Raw genomic sequence first — 26474 nt, 5'->3', positions numbered from 1 at the left:
TAATATAGAGATTTTGAGTATAGAACATTCACGTGCCATAACAAAAGGGCCAACGAAACCATAACAAGTGGTGTATTATGAACAGTTTATTAACTTCGTATACTTGTTAAATCGTTAATTGTTAAGTTCATTTTTTTTGTGTTTCAATTTTTGGAATTAGTACTAATCTAACATTGTATTACAGTCAAGTTGAGAGGGTCGCGGGAGAATTATCAACCAACCCCCTTAGCTTGTCTATTTTCTTTCCAGTCAATTAAAGTAATGTTGCATCAGCAGTTGGCAATAGTATACTACATTGAGGTTATGTCAGGTGCATGTGACCAGTTGCAAGAATGCACTACGGCCGATGCCATTAACAGTAAACATGTAATTGATGCCTACTGAAGATAACCAATAGACATCACAACTCCACATGTTCTATACTTCATGATCTCCTACAACAGATTGTTTATCAAAGAAAAAAATAAAAAATGATCTCCTATGAGCATGCTCAACACAAAAAGAATAATATTAAGGATTATAAAAAAAATATTATGAAATTCTTTATGAAGAGTTTTCATCCTTTAATTAGTGTACAATGCTTTTTTGTATGTGTAATCTAACGGTAGAGAATATTTCATAATCATTTTTATGATATTTTTTTCATGATATCAATGAAATCAAGGAAATTAATGTTAGAATAAACCCTAATGTCAATTGCATCCACATAGAAAATGATACAAATATGGTTTCCCTGTTTGCAAAACCGTCTAATACCAAGAATGAAGGAAGAGGATCATCAATTATACAAGTCTAGGAATGAGTAATATCATCACAACCTAACATCATCATACATAGTCTAAGAACACAACCTGATCATGAATAAAACCCTAAATGGGGAATTCCATTTTCACAAGTGCATTCGAGGTCTCTATCGGTTCACACTTGAGCCAATCCTTAGCACATATAAGGGCCTCCACTGTCTCTGGTCGCAAAGAGCACCGGTAGCTGTCCATCTCTTTTCTCACAGTATCGAAAACCGAGTCAGATCCAAGAGTACACACTGGCATTGTCAAAATATCACGAGCCATCTTGGAGAGTGTTGGGTACTTCGTCTTGTTCAGCTTCCACCAGCCTAAAACATCAAACTCGTGGACACGAGGCAACAAAGACTCCTCCAGATATTGATCCAACTCTGACCTCGACTGCTGGCTGCTTGTCTCCATGATATACATATCAAAATCTGTAAGACCGAGTTCATCATTCGAAAGAAGCGTTCCTCCTCCTTGGGCCTCATCAGGCTTCATGTTTCCACCACCATTTGCTTCTTCCAAATAAGTAGGGGTTAGAGGCAGAGGGAGTGCCACATATTCAAGAAAGAGCTCGTGGATTCCCTCATCGACGATTTTCACATACGTTGCAGCATCATCACCGTAGATTTTCGTGAAACTAAATTCAACAAGCTTCATCTTGAACCTGGGATCCATAACGACTGCAATAGCCAAAACCAGACAACAATTCTTCCAGTATTTATCAAAATTTTCTTGCATGGGTTTAGTAATGTTGCAGGTGAATGGATCCTCGCTTTGGATGGCGCGTGCTAGCTCCAACTGGATTTTCCACGCTTCGTGGAAAAATGTGTTTGTGGGTGGGATAGTTGGAGCAGTTAGGATGGTAGCAGTGTCAAAGAGCAGTTTCAAGTACGTGCAGAGAGTCTCTACTTGCTTCCAGACTTCCATAGACGGGGCTTCTTTGTAATCAGAATCAGAGGTATCCAAGCAAGAAAAAACCTCCTTCAACTCAGAAGCAGCAACCAACATTTCATATGTTGTGTTCCATCGTGTTTTGTCATCAATAATTAGGCTTTTCATGCTAGGAACTTGGAGTTGTTGCTTTAGCTCGAGAAATTTTTCCTCGTGGGATTCTGATGTCTTCACATACTTCACGCTATTCCTTATCTTTTTGACGGTTTCCTCTGCCGCCTGTAATGCTTCTTGGGCTATGCAGCTTAAAGTACGAGCAAGGCAATTCCCGACCAACAGTTGACCACCAAGCATCAATGGGTTTTTAATGGAGAGTAAAGCTCTGAGATATTCAATTCCAGATTCGCTCAAGGGTTGATTTATAGTGAGAGAAAATAGCCTGCCCTCCATAGCCCAATCAGCTAGGCAAGCAGCAACGGCATGGCTGAAAGCAGAATCCGAATCGGGATATGGAACCATCACGACATTGAGAATTTTCCTGTGCAACTTCCAATCAATATCAATGAAGTGTCCGGTTAGAAACATGTAGCCCATGGTTTGACTTGAAGTCCACAAGTTGAGTGTGAGGCAGATTCGTCCAGGGATTCCCTCAATCACCTTCTGAAGACCTTGCTTTTCCCTTAGGTAGGTTGCTACACAATCCCCTTGGACGGTGTTGAAACTCAACATATCAAATCGTGGTTGAAGGCTCTGGACAAAAGCAACAAAGCCAGGATGTTCAACCATATGAAGTGGGTAATCATGCATGATGATCATCCTAGTGATCTCATTGCGGCAACGGTCAGGATCAAACCCAAAGAAAGGTGGGCCAGCAGTCCTGTACCGTCGTTTCGGGGTTTCAGTACCATTCCCAATTCCACCCATCTTTGACGGTGCACTGTATGGAGTTAATTGATTCCTCTCCTGGTTCCGAAGGACTACTGGGCAGGTCCCCTTGGCAATGTGGCGTTTGAGGTGGCTCGTACCAGCTACTTTTGAACCTGTACTGTATGCAAATGATTGCTTACATTGCTTACAGCATGCCCTTCTACATCCAGCGCTCACAGTTTCGATGGTGAAGTGTTCCCAGACTATGGACTTCTTTTTCCTCCGCTTGTTAGGCGTCTGTGTTTCTGCAACGACCAGTTCATTATTCTCAGTAGGGGTTTCCATTCTCTGAAGAGAAACGAAGTCCTGCTATAGGGAGCAAAACTGATTCTGAAAGTGAATTTAGAAATTAGATTAAGGCCTATAACTAAAACAAGATTTCGATACTATGACAACCAGAATATTTCATGAAAGTGAATGGACAGAACAGAAAGGCTCAAAATGCAATTCTTACCCCGCCAAACATATAATCAATATAAAACCATGAAAAATTAGCAGTATATTTATAAGAAGACGAGAGCAAAACTTATATGATGAATAAGCATTACATCTCCAGCCACTAATGATTAGGCATCATTTATATGTATTGCTAAAATGATTAACAGGAAACCCCCGGTTCCATGTGAATGGAGACCAGAGAAAAATGAGTAGAAACTTCAGACCAAGGGGACCGACCATACAAAACCATCAGAGATACTGACTAGAGCAGATAACAATGGAGACTAAAAAGGCAAATTAAAAAGATGAAACTGCAAATGAAGAAAGAATGAAAATTTTGCTTCTGATAAGTTGATCAGGAAAAGCTTTTACGCTTCTACAAGATGCACCAAAAATCATTGTGTGACAATGATAGTATGCCATGACTAATGAAGAGAGGAAGAGAGAGATGTGTTACCATCCCACTTTCCATAAAACTTAGAAAATTTCAACTACCTCATTTCAACTTCTATTATCTAGGGCACTTTTTAAAATGCTTGGATCCTGGATCAAGTTGAAGAGTGCTCAAAAAAGTAGCTTATGGTTTTCAAAACTAAAAGAATTTAACTTCAAAGTAAACGACTTTTACATTTTACACTCCAATTGGACTTAAAGCTGCAATTCACTTTTTAGAATTCAAAGTCTAACTACAAAGATTAAAACCAAAAGATAGTAGCTTATAGTTTTCAAAACTAAAAGAATTTAACTTCAAATTAAACGATTTTTACATTTTACACTCCGATTGGACTTAAAGCTGCAATTCACCTTTTAGAATTCAAAGTCTAACTAAGAAGATTAAAACCAAAAGATAACAATTCAAGTACATGAAACAAGCACCTAGGTTGAAAGTTTAAGCAAACAATAAATAAGAAGGAACACACCATCGGAAAACATGCTTCTATTAACAAACATCAAAACAACAAAAAATAGATAACTCAACTGGAAACATAGGGCTGTTTGGTATAGCTGCAAGTTGATAATTAGAAGTTGAAGCTAAAAGCCCTCTTTCCCCCAGCTTCTAAATAATAAGTTTTTTCTAGATAATTTAAGTTGTTTCTACCTCATAAGTTATAAGCAAAAACTACACCACACATTGTCATAGACTCCCAACATAATAATAATAATAATAATAATAATAATAATAATAATAATAATAATAATAAAGTTATCAAGCAGCAATATAATTGTATCAAACAGCACCAACAATAATTCATTAAAACTCAACAAGAAGTTGCGTGCATCATGAACTACAAGAGAGCGGCCACCTTAGTAGATCTCCAATATTAGGCATCTACGTTTACAGCATTTTTACCATATAAGTAGTGTCACAATAACACCAAATGTGGCCTCCTATATGATGATCATGGGCTGCCTTACATGCCATGACTGTTTGTAACACGCTTCCTTGTAAATCTTTCCAAGAATATAAACACAATCCATCCAAGGAGAAGAGGCCTTATTTAGCTTTCTTTTCTTTATCAGACATGGTTACTTAGCTCCATTTTTGTATTGGACTAGGCCTCGTTTGGGAACAGGTTTTTTTAGTAATTTTTTGGCTTTTTGGCTAAAATGTGATGTAAAAAATACTAGTATATTTGGGATGACTTTTTGACTTTTTACGAAAATATGTGCAAAAAGTAGAGAGAAACGGAAATCTTTGACTTTTTGGTATGAGTTGTTGGCTTTTTGATTTTTTTTAGTGACTTTTTGACTTTTTTTAGTGACTTTTTGGCTAAAAAAGCCACTTGCCAAACGAGGGCGGATGTTACTATTAATACAGTATCAAGGTAGTCATATAAGGCACCTAATATTGGGATTGGATGTTCAAAGTGGTGGCCTAGGATATATGGACACTTCTAAAAAAGTGCCGTGTTAGACTAGACATTTGTCAAACACTTCCTGATGTGTTAGGCACTCGTCCAAAATTGTCATATTAATTTTTTAAATAATTTGTTTTAGAGTAGTCACATTTTGGATACTTATGGGACACACACATACATTACTATTATTATTATTATTATTATTATTTTTTTTTTTAACAAAATAACTTAAGATATAATAATAAAAATAAAAATAACTAAAAATTTATCAGAATAAATGTAGTTTCGTATATTTTTATTATCTGTAACCGACACATTCATATATAACATATAAAACTATATATTTTATGCATCTCCCCCATTTGTCATGTATTGCATTCAAAAAGAAAAAAAATTATTGTGTTGACAAGTCATTTGCTTCCTAAGGGGTGGCCATGGATTTGAGTCAGAGACAAATCCAAAATTGAATCAACGTCAGTCAGTTCCATGTTTTTTGGAACCCAAAGTCAAACATACCAACTCTATATTGTTGTGCAACTGAACCAATCCAAACCATAAACATTGAACAACCAACTAACCAATGTTTACAAGTTACCAAAAGTTAAAATCCCAAACTTGCTTAACTTGCTTATCAAGTCCAAACAATTGCCCAACGTTATTGATTAAGTCTGCAATTGAACATACACCATAGAATAGAATAGAATAGAATAGAATAGAGAGGGTTATGTATTCACTCTCACCTAATGTACTAGATACATAAAGGGCACCAGGGTAAAAAGTACAAACCTTCATCACTACTAGATTGCTATGATTCCAAAGTACTGAATTCAATAGTGAACACATAAACTGGGCCCACCTTATAACAGTAGTATCTTGCAAGGGCCATCAAGGATTTACAGTGAAGATTAGAGTATTATTGCATACTTTTCTATAAATAACTTCAAGTGCGTAAAACCCAGTTCATGTATGTATGGCCCACTGAGAAAAGCCCATATGAGACAAGACATGAGTTAAGGGTAAAACCGGTATTTCCTGCATCCATGGGCTGAAAACATTTGCAGCCGAAGGAAAGAGAAGAGAAAATAGATCTAGGGTTCAATCAACCTTGGGCTCCAAACAAATCTACAGAGACAAGCCCAGAACAAATCAAAACCCCCAAATGACAACTATCACAAAACAACCATCAAAACAACAAAATCAAATACAACAGTCATATATTACGCTTCGAACTATGTAATAAATCTACAACATCTCACAGATTCATACTGAATTCAAAACCCAGAAACAAATATTCCATCAGAACTCAAAATAACTAGGGTTTGGCTAAAAAATTAGGGTTCTTACTTGCACAATCGGTGATTCTGAGAAAGACCCAGAAACAGATGCGATCTGTTGTGTGTACCAGAGGCTCCGAGAACAATCTTCAGCTCCTCTGCAATTGCTCGAGATCTAGGGTTTCGCCGAAGAGAGAGAGAGAGAGAGAGAGAGAATTGGGCTTGAACCCGAGAAAACGTAATTGGACCTTTGGGTTGGGGGTTGGCTGTATAGATGTGACTCTTTTGAGGAGAAAAAAATTTGGGGGGAGAGAGAAAATAAAGTGGATTGGATTGGACTTTGAGGTCCAATTTATTGTTTGAAGTGGTCATATATATAGTTTAGTATATAGTCAGATAGATAGATATATATAGCCCACCATTTAGGGTTTTGTTAGACTTTTTTAGATGGGGTTGAGGTGTACGTGTAGCCCACAGGATGTAGTGGATTATTTATGGTGAGGGCCCACATGGGGGGAAGATTAATTTGAAGAAACCATATTCAATTTTAGCCCAATGATGTCTGTGAAATTTCAATCTTGGGACTTTGCAACAAAATTTATTAAAGACTTGATCCAACTTGGATTGAAGGAGGGTTTGACCAATAAACATCTAGTAAAGTTGGGTTGGAGAGTTGGAGTTGGACTACTATGACTCTTCCATGGATGTGGCTTGTCAAGGGTATTTTAATAATTTTAACATTAATTGGGGGACATTTATCAAAACAATGTTTTTATTTATTTATTTTAAATAAATTCAAGCAATTGTAAACTTAAAACTGAAACTGAACTTTAACTCGAGCGAGAACATAGGCATACATCTCGTTTTTTTGGATTGAAATGCTTTAGTTAGAGCTTTTGATTAGTAAGACATCAATCTTATTAGGAAAAAAAAATATTTCTCCGACAAAACATTTTTCTATGTTTGGTGGTAATGGTGGTGGAATGAAGGTGGAAGTAGAGGTAGTGGCATCATGGTGGGGTGATGATAGCGGTGATTGCGACAGTGATAGTAGCGGTGGCTGTGATGATGGTGGTGTCGTGACATTGATAAAATTTTAATCCGAAAAATATTTTTCATCTTTTAAAAGTGAAAATATTTTCTACCTAAATAAGCTTGTTTTTCATTGATCATGAATTTTTTTTTTTGTTGATTTTCATTTTCCATATACCAAATACCAAAAAATACATAAAATATTTTTCACCCCAACAAACGGAGTTTTAATATTTTTAGGGTTAAATGGAAACCTAAAAAATTAGTCATGTGTTAATTTATTATTATGTAATTCAATTAAATGTTTCATTAAAAAATTAATTAAATGTTTGAGACATGAATTGGCATTACAAGTATAAAACTGGTATATATTCAACCATTTGAACATTTCAATCATATTGTTATTATCAGGATTCTTATAATTAGGGTCAACTTGCAACTGCATGATATATTTGATTTGATCCTTTAATATAGCGCACTAAATTAATTTAAGGGTTAATTATACTTTAAAACTGCTAAATTTTTATTAAAATATTATTTTGATCTTTTTATTTTCAATTGCTACAATCAAATCTTTACATTTTAAATCAAGTTTTAATGTCACCTTCGTATCTATTTGATTTTAATAAACTTGACAAAACTTTTCATGTGAGTGATATGTGAAAAAAAATTTCTATTCATTAACACTTTTAAAATCTCATTTTAGTTTATCTTTGCATTATTATTAAAATCTCACTTTGGTTCATCTATTTTTAATTTTCATCAACCTCATGCATAGTATAAGAAAAAAGAATGATGGGAAAATAACACATACATGAAGTAGTATAAGAAAAAAAAAGTACACTACAAGTGGATTTTTTTTTTTTTTGGGTACAACTCTGACAGATTGGAAGAGTTGTGCTAAGTACAAAAATATATTTGCACCATGCACAACGTAGAGTTGCACCATCATGAAACACTGCTATATTGAAATGCAATTTCCAAGAATAATTGTAACAATTGAAAGTAGGACGACCAAAATAAAATTTTAGCAAAAATGTAAGGGTATTAAGTGCAATTAGCCCTTAATTTAATATATCATTTTATGAGACTTTGTCTAAGGGAACATATATGGTAGCGTTTAGTAGAGTTTTAAAATTATGATTTGATAATAGAGTGTATTTTGAGTTTGTGAGTTTTGAAATTATAATTTGAGTATGAAAAATTTGTTTAGTTATGAGTTTTGAAAAAAGTTTTGAATTGAGTTTGAAATTTTTGATGTGACATATGATATTTGATTAAAAAACTTACAACTCATAACCAAACACACAACCCAAAATTCTATTCAAAGCTTATACAAAATTTTTAAAAAACTCTGAAAATATTTTTTATTTAAAATATAAAAATAACAATTGCCAAAAAATAAATACTGTTCCGGTCAACCAAGCGGACGTTCAAAAGACATCCGGGAGATGACCGGATAAACATGTTTTCGAAAGTGTTTGTGAAATCAATATTTGAAAATTGTAACCCAACAATGCACTCAAACTAAGGTGTAGAATTAAGTTTCCAAAACTCCACTAAACACAGCCTATGATTTTGCTATCATTAGTTAACAAATAAAAATAAAAGAGTAAATTACAAATACACATTTTAAGATTTACTTAAAATATGAATTATTTCCTATGGTTTGGAAAATTACAAATACCTCCTTATCATAATTTTTTATTTAACAGAATTAATTGAAAAAGTAAAATTTCTAACTGTTCACCTATACAATAATAAAATTATCTGAACTATTAATTGAAATAAAATTTTAACATTATTAGAAACTGTTAATTAACTTGATGATTTATTAATAAAATGACCTATTTATTATGAAATTAGAAACTTTATAGGGTATAATGTAATTTTTAAAATTACAAGGAATAATTTATAATTTAAGGAAATCTCAAGAGATGTGTTTGTAAATTACAAAAAATAAAAAAATAAAAAATCCACACCTGCTTATGCCTGCCATTTCCCTTTCAAGGTGATATTATCAATTACTTGGAATATAATTGTATTCAGATCAATGTTACCATCAAACCACAACTTTATTTTCTTTTATTTTGTTGGGCTGTTGTGCTTAATAGGTCTCTTACTACCTTGGCACGTTGTCCATCTTTTATAAGAAGTGTTATGTATCATTGATTTTAATTATAATTTTATTTCACTGCATGCTAGCGCTCCGATGTGTGTAATTTTTAAAAAATATATATTATAAGAGTAATGATAAAAATAAATACTTATATAGTGTATATTGTTCAAGTGCTAAGAGCCTTCATTATTAACCCCATGGTCGCGAGGTTCATAGTTTTTTCTCATTTTTGTATAACTTATACAAAAACTGTAATTGTAAGGATATTTTGAACAAACTCAAAATATGAATCACGTTTGTGTCAATACCACTAATAAGTTTCACTTTATAATAGTAGATATATAGAGACATAGATAGATAGATGTGTTTAAGGTTTGTCCTCCTATTTGCATAATTTTTTCCAAAACTCCAAATATAGGGGTATTTTGAAAAAATTTAGGCTTTGTTTGGTTCCATTATAGAATCATGATTTCACTCTCACATTTCAACCCTCTGTTTGATTATAGTTTTCAAAATATGATTCCAAATCAAATTTCAAAACACATTTGAAAACATGCTTGGTAACCATTGAGTTTTTGAATTTTTGGGTCTACCTGGTCGTTTGGCCAGACATCCTTCCTGACAGTTTTTGAATTTTAGGTCTACCCGGTCATCCGCCCGAACATCCTCTTGGGCGTTCAGTCGGTCGATCGGAACAGTTTTTTTTGGCAATTGCTACCTGTTATTTAAAAAACAAAAAAAATTATATTTGTTTTTGATATTTTTTAAATAGAGAAATTATTTTTTTAAGACCAAAATGACAATTTATTTGGCCATTTATTTAAAATTAACAAAAAGAATTTAAATAAAATTTGATTTGTCACAGTAATTTTTAAAAAATAAAAAACCATTTTTAAACAAAACAATTAAAAAAAATTTCCAATCAAATATACAATCAAAAGTAATTTTACAGAACTAGTTGATTCTTTTTTCTTAACAAAAAATAATATATATTTTTTAATATTTTAAATTAAATACATTTTATGAATTTTTTGAATTTTTTAAATAAAAAATTATTTTTTTCAATAATTATTTTTTTAATTGAATTTTAAAAAGAGTTTGGTTATGAGTTTTAAATAGAATTTTTAATAGAGATTTGAGTTGTGTGTTTGGTTATGAGTTGTAAGTTTTTAAATTAAGTTTTGAAAATTCTTTTCAAAACTCATAACCAAATAATTTTTCTTATTTTAAAAATTCAAAACTCAATTCAAATTTTTTTTCAAAACAAATAATCAAACAAATTTTCTCCTTTCAAATCATGATTCAACAACTCACAAACTCAAAATATAACTCTATTATCAAATTATGATTCTAAAACTACACCAAATGCTACCTTAAAATATAAGACACAAATATTTGTGTCAACAACACCATCAGACGCCTTCGTTTGGAAAAACCCAAAATATGACGCACATTTGTGTCAACGCCACCAATAGCCTCCTTCACTTTATAATAATATAGATATAAATGGATGGGCAAATGATTTTTCTTGATGTTTTCTTTATATAAATTTCCCATGATTTTCCGTGACATATAGTGTTTTAATTGAGTTAAAAGTGACACTAGGAGATACTAATCTTCACTCAAAGTGAGTTCGGAACACACAATTAGTGTTACCAATAAATTGAAGAAGAAGAAAAAAAAAAAAAGAAAAAAAAAAAAAAGGGGGGTAAAAGGATGGAGCAAAATGAAGAGGGAATACTGAAGCAAAATTCGCGATTGATAAGCTTGATTGATCCCAAGATTCTGATGTTTGGCAACTCGTGTATACGTAGCTACAACATTTGGGCTCCTAGGCCCATAGTGTCCAATGTATACTGTCCCATGACCTTCATATTTATTTGGTCATGCCATACGTGCAATTTGTGCAACCCTCAAATGATATATATATTGACACATTATTGTCATTCTAACCTTCCATGATCAATATTGAATTATGTTGGAGTATCCATCAAAATAAATAACGAATTGTAGAGTCAAAAAAAATAAAAAAAAAAGAGGAAAAAAGTCATTACTATGAGAAGATATCAGATTTACGTGATTTGGAAAATTTGTCTACATCTACGAATATTACCCCTCGCCCACTATTTTAAATATGCATTACATATCACATCTCCAAATATATGAATATATAATAAATCGGACTGAGACGTGGTAATCTTGCTCACTTTAAGGAGATTCAAGCCCTTTTTGGTTGATAAAATTTTTACTCTCCAATGCAGCAGAATATCATGTATTAGCCTGTCTCCTCCAAGATATAACAACTTGACTTTTAGTCGTGTTGACTCTACCAATCTTGTATAAGTAGGTGAATCCAAAGCTTCACCATAAAAAAAACCTTTATGAGTTGCCTAATTATTAATGTATAAACACTGTGGGTGTTGATTTTTAACCTCACAACCAAACTAGATCTCCTAGCCGAGATCTAAAGAACTTCACCGTAAAGCACATGAAAGAATAGGTTAAGCCTAATACCTGTACACAAGAAGACAATAAACACTGGTGACTTTTTCACTCGGGGGCACTTCGACGATCAAGTCAATAAACTTATCTCTTAAAAATAATAGAACAAGTAAAATTCACAAGTCAAAAGCATACTTTAAACCCACGGGGGTGCCTTACTTTTATAGTCAGTAGTGCTCTCGTCCTCTAGAAGTATCACTTCATAGGACTCTATCCCTTTGGATAACATCTATCTCGGACTCTACTAATCTGGATTAGAACGAACTCTCTTAAGAGTCTAGTCTCTATCCAAACAAAGAGGCTCAAACCATCTAGGACTCTTGCCCTCTATCCGAATATCTCGATTCCAATATGATCGCATCATATCTCGGCAACATGGTTCATCCACGTGGCACTTCGGCTAACAACCTTGGCCACGTTGACAACCCAAAAAATATGTCCCCACAGCTACCCCCGAAGTTCTATTACCTCAGCAACCTGAGGTGATGGAACCTACATTGTCTACCCTCTTAACATGTTGGCTAAACAACATAACGAAAGATGCTCTTCCGACCGAGATCATAACTCGTCGACGTTTAGAAATAAGAACTCAAGTGTCCACTCATCAAGAACCAAGAACCAACATGTTCCATATCATTTAAATCCAACATCTTGTCTAAGATCATCACCTCAATGGAGATCATACTACTAGCCAAGGTTATGACCTGCTAGTTCAAGAACCCACAAGTCCAAGTTCATTTCTGAAAAAAACTTCAAAACCGTCTAGACGCGTGGCACCACTTCGTTGGTGCATACCCATCACGTCCATCAATCAAAGGTGTTGTTTCAACTCTGTCCACACCGCCTGACGTCAGATGATGTCAATTCAGCACTTTGTCCAAGGCATTTGAATAATTTCTTTTTGCTGTCTTTTTGTATTTCCTGCAAAACTCTTCCCTCTCTTTTCCGTCTCTTCACTTCATGTTCCCCATTCTCTCTCTCTTGTCTCAGACTCTCTCTCTCTCTTTAAACCTTTTTTTGTCATTGTTGCCCCTTCAAGCTCCAAAGATGTAACTCATTCGTTTTCCATTTACGGTGGTCATTCCGCACGCTGCTCCGATCAAAGTGACTGTCTCACTCCGGTGAACACGATTCCGGCCTCCACTTTTCCATTTCTGACTTGTAAGTCTCTCAACTCCTCATTTTCAGTTTTGATTTCACTTGTTCTTTATGCCTTTGAATTTCTGCCTTTCAACATTGCACATATCTTTGATTCTGGTCACTTTTGATGTATATCTCGCCCTTAGGGATGGCTATTTTAGCTGAACCCGCAGGGGCCCACTCATACCCGCCTCGAACGAGGCATATTTTACCCGACCTGACACTTATGTGAGGCGGGGATGGATTAGATTTTGCTCACCTGAAGCGGGGTTGGGGCAGGGACAGGGGCGGGTATCACCTTTCCCGATCCAAACCTGACCCGATATAATTAATAATATATAATATAATTAAATATAAAAAAGAATACTAAACGTCTCAGGCTCTGATTATATATAAAAAGCCCCCTTTATTTATTAGACATAAGAAACCTTCAAATTAATCTTTGTTCCGCTCTGCTTTGTTGTTTGAAGTTCCTATTGGTCTCTCGGTTTTTCACATGAAGATTTGGTCCACTTCTCTTGACTGAAAAAATACTACAGGTATACAATTACAATGCTATATTTTTCGATTCTCTCTCAATCATAGGTTATTTTAAGTTCTTAAAGTGGGTTTTATGTTAAGTTCTTTCAAGTTCTATATATACATATATATATATATTCTTTACTCTTTCTCTCTCTCTCTCTCTCTCTCTTCTTACATACTATATATATATATATATGTATATATATTTGTATACTTTCTCAATCATAGATTATTTAAGTTAACCTCTTTCTATTGTGGTTTTTCTTATTATTTATATTTTATTTTCAATGTAGGCATATATATATATATATATATATATATATATGTATGTATGTATATAACAACAAAAGGTTTTTGTGATTCACAAAACTTGACAATAGCTACTTTGTTTATGATTTGTTGGAACATGAGATGGTGCTAAAGGAACTTATGTATAAACTGGAAATTTCCTTATTGAGTTTTTTTTTTATTTTTTCTATTGTATGTTTGATTGATTTATTATTTATTATTTTATAGATTTGTATGTTTGATTGATTAGAATTGGTTTGGTATATGATTTTGTACATATTCTTGTTTTGAATATTGAATGTGTATACAAGGAATTACTTTTATTGTTTGAGCTCTCAATTTGAAATGTGGTCGGGTATCCGTGAGGCGGGGAAGAGGGAAAAAATTCCTAACCATAGTGGGGTTGGGGTTCGGATAGGGACGGGGGTTTGAAAGCGGGGACGGGGGTTGGGAATGACAAACCCACCCCATAGCCATCCCTACTCATCCTGTTTTCATAAATTCTGCATTTGATTTTGCTCATTCTTATTCAACCTCGACTGTGATAGTTATACTTTGAATATGCTCTTGCATTTCTTCCTTCTTGACTCCTCTATGTTCTTCATGTTTCATGTATGTTCTTGCATATCAATCTTCAACTTTTGAATCTAGTTTCTTTCTTTTTGTTGTTCCAGATTCTTGCATATCTACCTCTGTCTTGAACACTTTAGATTAGGACTTAGGATTTGTTAGAACATTAAGCAAACATAACATAGAACACTCTTAGGAATTTCTAGAATCCACAGGCCAAATCACTCAGAAAAGACACCTAGAAACCCTAGGTTTTAGATATCTCGGCAACCAAAATCACTCTGGGTAAACATCACCATAAACATCCTTTCTGACATCATGGGTATGCATAAGTGGATGGTAGATTCCCTAATTAAGATAAAAAAAAACTTCTGTCGAGAATTTGACATCTCGGCTGATGTCCAAATTAGATTAGCAGGTGAGACTCTATCATGGCTAGGGACAACTACATTCCCTTTCCTATTGTATTAATTGTAAATGATGGAATCATATTCTCCCTTAACAGTTTATTCCAAGAAATGATGCACTATTACCGCCTCAACCCCATTCAACTAGCAATTAATACTTTTAGAATTATCAATGGTATAGCCGAGCTATGTCGCCGACACAATGCTAGGCTCACACTATTCGATGTCCAGTATTGTTACGCCATATGTAGCCTTAAGTCCACAAATGACATTTCATGCTACCTCAAACACAGATCCACTGCCTACAAAATGATAGCTGACATTCTAGACTCCAACAAGGGTGTTGGGGAAGACTATCTCATTGTCTTGGGCAATTAGGAATTTGCTCCAGATGATAATATGCATCTCTATCCCTTGTGTAGAGGGATATTTAGGGATCACAAGGGTAATCACTTAGTGCCTTAGATCGCACACTTTCATAATCAACATTCCACACGTAATCAAATGCTAATGTTTTCCTTCTTTGCTTTGTAGATCTGCCCTATTAGAGTAAATATTTCCCTAAGGCTTACGTCAAGCGAAAATATCTTACCCAACTTCTTGAACTTCCAATCAATGAGCGAAAAGCTCCCTTCTTGCTCAACTATATTCTAACTTACAAATCTCTTTTGCTCGACATCCCAGAGCAAAACTCCCCCATCAGTAACAACTCCAACTACATCCTATCAAACAGACTAGGTCTCGACATCAGACCCAGTCAACTAGCCATTTATCTCAGCTCTATCACAACTAATTCCACCATCCTAGCTTTAACATCGTCGTCGACCTTCTAATGCGCCAACAAGAAGGACTCGCAGTAGAGAACCTTGAGGCTCTGACTTGGCGGTGTACGATCTAGAGAACCCTCCTATTGCCCTTTCTGCATTTAGAATCGGCATTAGAGTAACAATCGCTGTCACTTTTGAAGAAAAAAGATGCAAAGCTGCTGTAGCTGAAGATCTCCTAGGCGGCATCCCTGATGTTGTCACCATCCAATCCATGCCATCTCCCCCTTTAATTTAAAAGCAGAAGAGGGTTAAAAAGGCTAAGGCAAAGGCCAAACAAACTATGGTTCCTTTCTCCGATGACAATGACCTCAATGATAGCTTGCTGACTTACAAAATGACAGCTGGAAAAAGGCCAGCCTTTAAGTGAACCGAGGCTCCAAACAATACGCGCCCAAAGTCGATGGTGCTAGAGGGGGAAAGTGATATCCTCCTCGAGGATGCCTAGTTCCCCAAGGAAAGGGTTGGTGCCAAGTTACTCAAAGTTGGGGACAGCGTAAAGAGAGACCTTGATATCACTATTATTTATCATTTATAACACTTAGTAATTTTTAGTAACTCATTTCCTTTCCTTGCAGTCCATTCAAAATGTCCATTTCTTTGCTCTTAAAGTTGAATTGATGAAGAAGGACTTGGCTAAGAAAACTTAGGAGGTGTCGGGCTACCTCTATCAGCTCAACAAAAGCCGAGGCTACAATCAAAACTCGGCTGGACAAGATCAAGGTTGCTAGAACTACTGAACAGAAAGCTAAGGCTGTTGCTAGAGTCACAGAGGATAGAATTGCCTAAGCCGAAAAGAACCTGGCAGAAGCCCTGGCCTCCAAGGACCAAGAAATCAAGGCGGCTGGTGAGAAGGCCTACAAGGAGGGCAAAGCTGATGTCTGAGATTAGTACAAGAAGAAAGTGAACCTAGCCTGCAACAAAGGCTCCTATCTCGGCTGGGTCGCAGCTCTAATGAAGTTGTCTGTCCTTGAGAATTCGCCACTTCGGGGCCTCAATTAGCTCAATGTACCATTTCCTTCTTCCTCTACTCAGTCCGAGGAGATCGCTGGCATGGAAAAAAGGGAAGAGAGAGAGAGACCACCCAAGAGACAGCTGTTGGGGCCAAGTCCCCTACCTTGAACGATCAGGTCCTGGCCCTCATTAAGGATGATGATGAGGTTTTCAAGAGCATCTCTTCAATCAAGGAGGCCGACAAGGTTGTGGCCGACAAGAGCATGGAGGAGACATTTAAGGAGATTGATGAGGAGATTGCAGTCGATATCGAGGCTGACACTTCTACAACCAAGACTTCTAAGGCCTTTCAAATTGCTACTATTGAGGTTGAACCAGAGACTTAGGATTTTATTCTCTACTTACTTTTGTATTTTCTCTTTATCTTTTGAACAAACACTTTCGTTTTTTGCAAGGCTGAAGTGCCTTATGATGTAATCGAACAGATCTTATAGTTAAATTTACATTTTTTTTCTTGCTAAGTGTTGAATGCCTTATTGTCTCTTATATTTTACGAAAACTTTCCAAGTGTAACATCTTGGAATCGTCAACACAATCATCTTGGGTATAACTTGTTATCTCGACTCAATACTTTAATTTTTTTTTACCAAGTATAACATCTTATATTCTGATTTTGATCATGATTACTTCGGAATAACCTTGACCATGTCATCAATTGAAAGTTTTGCCAAGTGTTACTCTTTTCAAATCACAGTCTTCAAACTTAACTCATCCATACTCTCTGCCCCATAATATGAATGTAAGTTACTACTTAACTTACTTTCATATTAATGAACCAACATCCTAATCTTGCCAAAGTCTTACAAACTTGGGCATCCATGACCAATCTGAGAATGGACCAGTACCTACGAACGAAATCTCGCACCACATTGAGAATCAAATTCTGGAGGAGTTATGATATTTAAGAGGAAACCAACAAATGGATCAAACTCATTTCTTCTTGAAGCAGAGACCTCTCAAATTTTTAGGAGTGCAGAACTTTTTGTAATCTGAGCATAAATGTGTAAATTGTCTTTTGTTAATCCAAGTATTGGTGCCTTTATATTCGCACTTCAAAATTCTTGAGTATATATTTTATTCATTGTATTTCCTTGCATCAATCCCCAACATCATCTTAGATATAGACTCGTCACTCGCACATCAAGCCCTGATCAATAGTTACCAAGAGAGATGACTTATGTATCTGGTGGAATATCTTTATTGTTTAATGGGGATAGACCAGATTCCCTAATTTCAACGAATTGACGAACGCAAAGACATCGGTACTAGAGGATCAAAAAAATAAATTCTTAACAAACATATAGCGATTCTAGTTTAAACCCAACCCGTTGATGTTCTGGATCTGAGTTTTATTGTTTTATATGATTGTTCATGTCTTATTTGTCCTTATTCCTCATTGAGTTTGGTTATTGGAGTGTCTTGGTTGCGTTTGGAACAGGTCGGGAGTTAGTTTTTCAAAATAGTTTCCGCCTAGATTTTGGCCTCTTCGCTTGAGCGACACTTCCTGCGTTCGAGCGGTTTTTGAGAACTCTCAGTACTTTTGCAAGCCTGTAGAGATACTGGGAGTTGGCATTTTGCGTTTGAGCGGTCATTCTTGCACTCAAGCTGTGTTGACTCGAGTGGCCCTTCTTGAGCTCAAGCAATGGTCCTCTGTCTGTAAAATTTCTAGAAGTTTGTATTCTTCGCTCGAGCGGTAAACTTATTTGCTCAAGCAATCTCACTTATTGTGTCTGGTCGCTCGAGCGACACTTCTTGCGCTCGAGTGATTTGCGTGTATATCAGTTTGTGAAGTTACCTTTTGGTTCACTTTTTCATATCTCTTTCTTTCTAAACTTTCTAAAAACCCTAAATCTAGAGCTTTTCTCTCTAATGCTCATATTCTTTCTACAAATACACCTAGATCCATTGATTTCTTCACCTGTGTCCCTTTGAGGAAAATGTAGAACGCTCCGAGAGCTTTCTTGTGATCGGAGCAAAGTTGGGTTTTGGCATTATTGAAGTTTCTCCATTCCTTCTCTTGTCTTCTAAGCTTGAGGTAGGGATTCTTCGTACTTTCTTATGATTTTTAACTTAGGTATTTGCTATTTCTAAAATAATATTGTGATTTGGGATTTTTTGGACAAATCTAGAGTTTTTGGTTAAAAATCAATAGAGGGGTTTTCAAATGGATTCTTGAAAATGGTTGTGTGATTGGGAATGAGGTTGAGTTGTGATCAAATGGTTGGTTTTGATATTTGGAATTGATTATGGAATAAAAGGGGGCTTTTCCATAGATATATCAAATGTTGATTTTGTATAAATAAATGAAAATTGATGTTAGGAATGTGGAATTAGATTGATATTGATGAGGATGGTGGAGTTGGGTATGTATTACCACTCACATCTTGGAATTTGGAAAGTTTATGTTTGTGGAAATTAATTATCTGTTTAGAGATATCTGTTTTGGGCTATCAGTAGGATAATTATGATTGTTGTAGAAGTTGCATGAGGATTAGGAAAATTGAAACTATTTTCTCATCCATGGCATTAAGCATTGTTGCAAATTTAACACATATTGAAAATGTTGTTGTTTTGAGAAAAAAAAAATGAATATCTTGGTGAATCTGCGTAGGAGTGTAGTTGTGATATTAAGTTGGCCTGTGTGTCCTTGATGAAAGACCAGAAACTCGCGCAGTTAGGTGTCGAGCCTTCTAGTTAATACCGGTAAAAAGGACAAATTGGTAGTGCTTGTAGCCTACTTGCAGACAAGTCCTACAGATTCACATTGTTGTATTCATTGCCCTATTTCCTATTGTAAAGGAAATGATATCATGATTTGAGATATAAGTTTGGCATTGCACGGTTTTGGAAAGAGAAGTTAAAATGTTTTGACATGAGCATTGCATATACATTTACCTTATATATTTGTTAAGATTCACAAGCTGTGTTGTAGTGTCTCAACTGGGGTTTGGCTCACCCAATGAGGAAAATTATTTCCAGGTGCTAATGATATGCCTCCACCAAAGCAATAGCTTGAGAAGACTGGGAGCAAGAGCTTCATTTTGTTTACTTGTTGTAATTATTTTTGTACAAGCCTAGGGCTTTACCTGTATTGAGTTTAAAACTCACTTTTGTTGTAACCAAACATTGTCTTGAAAAGTTGTAAGCGTTTAAGGCATTTCTTACTTGTTTTAACTCTTATTTCATATAATTAATTTGTTACACATGCTATAGATTCAGGGTTAGGACTTGTGAATGTATAACTGCATGTGCTACCTTTTGTATCATGGGATCATATGAAATGGAAAGATACTTATTTCAGAAAAACTATATCTTTACATTGTTGTCATTTATTAGTATTATGGATGGTTTATTGTCTTTGATTTCGGGGCGTTACAAAACACGAAGGCGTTTCATTGGCCTGGGCAATCACCGACTCAAGAATTGATAGAAACGATCTTCACATTGAAACAACAATATCGTAACCTAGATGACAAGTAGTTCAAAAATTTCACAAATCACAAGAGATTTATGTACCCCTTTCACATTATTAATTAGAAAGGAAATTCGACTTAATAAAGACGCTATTATTAGAACGAGGCCTTTGGTGGCTCTGGACAGAAGAAAGAAGAACTTAAGAGGAGAAGATAATCTAGATGATTAAAGTATGAACCTAGCTAGAAACGTGAGGATACAATGCAAACAAATTATCTACAATCTTTTTTTCAGATTGGAGGAACGACTTAAATTTCGAGGACGAAATTTGTTTAGGGGGGGATAGCTTCCGAGATCTCTAAATTTTGTAAATCCTAGTAAGATCCTTATGTTTGAATTATTATAATAAAAGCCCTTAGTTCCTCGTTTATTTGCAAATTTAAGCTTTGAACTGAAAACGTATCACAGATGAGCCTCGTACAAACCCTAATCGATCCCGGTTACTTAGAAATCATTTCTAACACTCTAGTATTAATTATTTAACTCTCAAATTTTAGATTAGTAGTTGAAAATCTTAATTCTCGATTTTTATCATTTTCATTTGGTTATGTGTTTTTTTAATTCAAAGCAAGATCATTCGAACCAAATTATTTTTCCTAACATTATTTTAATTAATACTACACTTGAAATACATATTCTAATCAATTCCAAACCCACATATTTTATTTTAATTACATTTTGAGCCCAAATCATTCTTTACACATAAAAGTACACCCCAATGTTATAATCTTTTTTTTCAAAATATCTACAATATGTATATATATATATATATATATAATTGAGAAAAGTCCCTCAAATCTACATCACATGGCCAGCCATCCTAGCATATACACTTGTAGTGTACTTTTGAAAACAACATTCCATGATTCATGGAGGAAAATTTGACTTTGGCACCATAATTCAAGCAAATTTGTCTTATACTTGTAACTAGCTTAGTTCTAATTACACATAACCCTATCTAGAACTTGTTTAAATACACAATTAGGGCCCTAATCACCCCTCATTCCATTACATCCTAACTAAATCCAAGCCTATTCAATTGAATTGGAACTAAGGACATTTTGGACTTTTCACCATTCTTTTCTCTTTTTTTTTTTTTTCTAAAAATACACCAATCCCCTCTACACTTTTGAGCACAAAAACACATTCACACTACATATTCAGCTGAGAAAGAGAGGAGAGGGAGAGAAAAAGAGAGGAAGAGAGCTTTGGTGGTAGAGGAAAGGAAAAAAGAGAAGAAATTGTGCAAACTCTTCAACTAGGAAACAAGTAAGCCACATCACCATCTCTCCTTATATTTTCTTTTTCAAATACATGTTATTAGAGATTTAAAATCATATTTTCAGATGTTGTAATGGTGTTCATGTGTTCAAAGTTGATGACTTAGGCTTGATCCTTTCCTCTTAATAGATGCAAAACTACCTTTTTCTTCCCATATCTCACATTATTTCCAAAGGCATACCACCACTCTAAAAATTTGAGTTATCGAAATATTATTTAGTATGTTTTCATCAAAAAATAAGTGAAAAATTTCCCTTAGTTGGCCTCTTTTCTCACCAATCTTCTTATTTTGTGTATTGTGCATGAAAAACCTGTTTTACAGCCAACTTTCAAAAATTCTAGAAACATGTAGACAAATCTCCTGGACTTTGGTTTTTTTTTAAAAGCTTTGTTAAAGAGTTATCTTTCAAGGAAAATTGGTTTCATTGAAAATGAATGAGCGGTTTGTAAGAAAATCCAATTTTCATAACAGTCTATGAGTCTGGACAGCGCTGGAGTGTTTCTTAAATAACTAAAAATCTAGAAAACCTATTCCATTTCTAAAAAATATTCTAAGAACTAGATAAAATTCTCTACGAACCATGGGAAGGTCAAGCTTGGGAAAAATCTGAAATGGTCCTTTTGATTTTAATCTTTAAATGGTACTAAATTTGAAAATTTAGTTTTGCATTGGTGTTTTATGCTCTTGTCTTCATGAATATGCTTATTAGTATATGAACATGTCTTGGTATGATATTGCATGTGTTATGGTTATGTTCCTTATTTTCTTCATGTGATGATGCTCATGCTCATGTGGATATTACTATCTTGTTAAGTTGTTCTAATTTTAATTTAAGACATCTAATTCAACGGAAACCTTGATTGAGGTGGTATTGGGTTTTTTGATCACTTGAATAATGAAGAGATGATAATGTGATATGCATGGATTGATGGGATATGCTCCCTAATTGAAGGTTAAGTCTTGCGCAAGCGGTTATTGTGTAAATCTTAGAATGGAACGCACGTATTCGGGCTCTTGTGATGATTTGATTTGGTGAGATAAGGTTGGATCCAGATGGGACATTCAAGAGGATAAAATTTCTTGGGAGGATAAGTTTGGATCCGGTATGATAAAAGCTTTTTCTTTTCACCGTCCTTTTTGAGATCCACCGATGGCGCTACGCAGTATGTAACCGTTGTAGGCATTCGTGGTAAGGTCTGCAAAACAGCAGAAGGGAGAGTTTCGAATAGTCTGGTGTCCAATTCTCGCGGTTGGGCTCAAAATCTCCATCAATAAATTACATATTCAAATTGGGCATCTCATAAGTAAGTTTAATTCATAATAATCACAATTCTCAATCCTCATAACGTAATTAACTAAATTGAATATTTTATTAAAGTCCCATATGGTACGATACTTGAAATCAAACTGATTCAACTCATCAACGTCACCTCCTTAAGCCATTTAGGCTTTCAAAATAAATCCTTGACAAAACCATATGTGAATCAGGCTCAATAATTCGCACAGATCCCAATTAAATTAGAATAATGACTAATTACAATCCAAATCTCCTTAATCAATCAAATATAAAATATTATATGTAGCAAGGCTGTCACAATCTCTTCCATTAAAAAGTTTGGTCCTTCAAACTTAAGGCATTATACTGAAAATCAATCACATAGCTTTATCTCATTTCATTTTTTTTGCTCCTAAGTAACTCATTTTCTGTTCGAATCTTGTCACAAAAGTTCAACTCGTTGTCATTTATTTATTGGTTAATAACCCAAATTGGCTTAGTCATCAAAAGTTATCCAGTAATATAATGGTGAGCCTCGAAGTCAACTTCATAACATCAAAACATAAATGTAACGCCTCCAAAAAAATACAATGTGATAACATAACATTCATTACTCCTTATGATAACCCAAAATAATCTCCCAATGTTTGCATTAAAGATCATGAGGTCGAACAAAACAGTTTCACATGCGAGTATACATTCAATGAATTCTAGCACCTGAATCTATAGCATATAGGACATTAATAAAAAATAAATAAATGCCGAGGGCTTACAAGTTCCAAGGCTTAAGCCCGGTTACACAAAAGATGATTTCTCAAACCCATACATGTATAGCCCTTGGCTTGCAAAAATTACAATCACAACAAAATAGAGCCTTGTGCTCTCACTACATACACCCACGCCCTAGTTTGGTGGGTTCACCACGTCTTTTCCTGCATCAAAATCCCATAGGGTGGGCATAAAGCCTAGTAGAGAATTCTTAAAAAAGTATATACATTTTATACAAATCTCAAGGAATGAAATGCATATGCCATGTTATGCTCTTTTGAAAGAAAATCACATTTTGCTCATCTTTTGAAAACCATCTTGTTCAATGATATCTTGACATTTTCAACAAACTCAATACCACTCAGGTAATCCCTAGGTTGATGTCTGCAGGTAGGAATAACTAGCACTACCAAAATCCCACTTTACCGGTCTCTCACCGGAAGGGAAGTTGTATCTCCTCCGCGCGTGTTTTCGGTCTTTCACTCCGGACACTCAGGCCAACTTAATCAATTTCATCTACACTTCCTATCCGGACTTACCAACGTATTTATCCCAAAATCATTCCATGAAAACTTGTTTCACAACATTCATTTCTCAATGCAAAAGTTTTCAAATTTGAAATTCAAAGCTTAACATAATCAAATGAATCGATATGTCAATGTGTCAATTAATAATGCAATGCAACATTCCATCCATTTTCCATCCTTCCTCACAATATTACCATTGTGATCAAAATTCCCAATTCTCTTTTCAAAGCAATTTCACAAGATGAATATATATACTTTTATTCCAATTCATCCAAGGAATAACACATTTCCCACATTTCGAGCATTCTCGACAATTTAGTCATTTCAAGACTATATCAATATTTTGAACAACAACTTCCAAAATCACAATTCTCATATTTCATGAAACTCATCATTTATGTAAATATAAATAAGAAATTCTCAAAAAAAAAAAAAAAAACATTCATTCATTTTGGCACCCAAAGAACATATGGCCATTTCATCAATGAATTCTCAACATCTTTTAAAAACCCCCAAATTTCTAGGTTTTCTCACCTCAACCTTGCACCTTCGAAACATTTGAAAGAATCTCACCAAAAACATCTTTCTTCTATCAATATAATATAAAACCCTCATGTGAATATTTGAAAAGGAATAAGAGATAAACCCACTTTCAAAATTACTCATTTTCTTGAGCCAACAACCAAATTTCAAGCTATCAAAGTAGGATTTCGAAAATCATCTAGATCTTGCAAAAATATATATATAACTCAAAGAAAATCCCTACCTTAAGTTTTGAAGAAGAAATGAGATGAAAATCCCCAAAATCAACGATGTCGAAACTCGATCTTCACTATACACAACGTAGCCCTTGAGAAGTTATCCAACTTTGATGAAGAAACTATGGACAAAACTCTAATGGATTTAAAGAGATCAATGATTTGATCTTGTTTGGTGTAGGAAATGTAGAGAGAAGAGAGAGAAAAGATTTTTAGAGAGAGAGAGAGATACAACAAAAGTGAGATACACGCAGCCCAAAGAGAAGAAAAACAAAAAATTTCGGACTCACTTACGACCGCACGTGCGGCACTCATGCCCGCACGTGCGGAGCGTGTCTCCTGCACGTGCGGCCTTTATCCTCGCACGTGCAGCCCTCTCTCTCCCGCACCTATTGCTTCAAATGCATTTATTTCAGTATGCACCCAGGTCACCCTCTCTGTTTTCGGCACGTTCTTCCCAAGCCCCCGCACGTGCGGTTATGGTCCTTCAACCTAGAAAATTCTCAGCTTAACTCCCAATACTCCGGACCTGACCTCGCACCCTTTGGAACAAGTGAAGTACTCGGGATCGAATTAAATACGAACAAAAATTTTGAGAAAGAGTTTTCAACAACAACGTACTCGGCATAACTTAAAGAGGGGCGAGGCGAATTACGTATCAGTCATCACAATAAAACACATTAACCATGAAACTCATATATTGTGGACATATATTCACATATCATCAAATAATTCACATATTTGCAAATAATCTACATGTCTCCAAACAGTCGAGAATTAATCTCAAATGATATTCATGATTCTACTTAACTTCAAATAAATCAAAGTACTCCTTTATTGGCATACCACTCAAAGTCATCCAAATAAATTAAGTGTTTGATCCAAGTGTTTGATACAACATTAATAGCAAATTCAACTTCTCGGTGCATTAATTTCTTGGCAACAATAATCCAGATATTCATTCTTAAATAGTTCATAAGCCATCAATAGCAAATTAATTAGAGTGGGGATTTACTCCATTGGTTCCACCAGAAAACTGTTTAATCTTGGAGGTCGAACACAACTTGTTTAGACATATAATCAATGTTTGCTTAGCAAGTAGAAAAGCTATTCATACACAACATTACATCGTAGCAACCTCAAATTAAGTTTCAACAGCCATACAAATGAATTCTTAACTCTTTAATAGCCAATCAAGCGAATATAAGAATACCAATTCCAACACAATACTTCCTGCATTTGTTAAACAAATTCTTATTGATCTCTCCTACCACAAAATTTTCAAGCACATTCTTCGTTGATTTCACACTTAGTTTTTTCTGCTGATCTTGTCGTATCTCATGACATGATTGCTTAGGTTCCATCATATTTTTTTAGCATTCTTCTACTTTGTCTAGTTGCTTTAACATAGATTCAATTTCCACATCATTCTTACTTCTCATCGTCTTTTCCTGAAGTCACAAGACAAGGGTGAATAACACTTGGGGTTATACCGATTAACTTAGAATATAACATCATATAATTAACCATAAGCACAACTACAAAAATGCTTAAGGATCACACTTAAGAAAATTAAAACATGGCACTTTTAATGAAAGTGTGATTAAAAAAATCAAATTAATATTTTAATCACACTTAATTTAATTGAGTGTGATAGTATTTATTTTTTATGTCACTTTCAATTAAATGTGATTATATCTCTTCTTTTTTTTAATCACACCTTCTAATTAAACTGTGATTATATATATATATTTTTTAAATTTTATTTTTATATCTAACTCTCTCACATCT

The 26474-nt window shown here is 34.7% G+C and overlaps 1 protein-coding gene across 6 annotated transcripts; it reads right to left on the bottom strand.

Annotated features, from left to right (window-relative positions):
- Positions 1–674: 674 nt before the first annotated feature.
- Positions 675–6571, bottom strand: LOC114289298 (zinc finger BED domain-containing protein DAYSLEEPER). 6 transcript variants are annotated; one of them, XM_082903386.1, is made up of 3 exons: positions 6251–6558; positions 5693–6028; positions 675–2939 (listed from the first exon to the last, which is right to left on the bottom strand). In XM_082903386.1, the coding sequence occupies exon 3, from the start codon at positions 2892–2894 to the stop codon at positions 870–872; it is 2025 nt and encodes a 674-aa protein (XP_082759512.1). In that variant the 5' UTR covers positions 2895–2939; positions 5693–6028; positions 6251–6558; the 3' UTR covers positions 675–869. The 6 variants fall into 6 exon arrangements, with proteins under 6 accessions (XP_082759512.1, XP_028088795.2, XP_082759513.1 ...); XM_028232994.2 differs by having other exon boundaries at positions 675–2854; positions 5930–6028; XM_082903387.1 differs by having other exon boundaries at positions 675–2854; positions 6251–6529.
- Positions 6572–26474: the final 19903 nt, after the last annotated feature.

Source organism: Camellia sinensis, chromosome 13 (genome assembly GCF_055761805.1).
Source record: "Camellia sinensis isolate YWXY chromosome 13, ASM5576180v1, whole genome shotgun sequence".
NCBI lineage: Eukaryota > Viridiplantae > Streptophyta > Magnoliopsida > Ericales > Theaceae > Camellia > Camellia sinensis.
This window is presented reverse-complemented; position numbering and strand designations above follow the sequence as displayed.

Excerpts from the sequence above, each read along its gene's own strand:
- LOC114289298 (XM_028232991.2), bottom strand. The coding sequence starts at position 2,894 with ATGGAAACCCCTACTGAGAATAATGAACTGGTCGTTGCAGAAACACAG.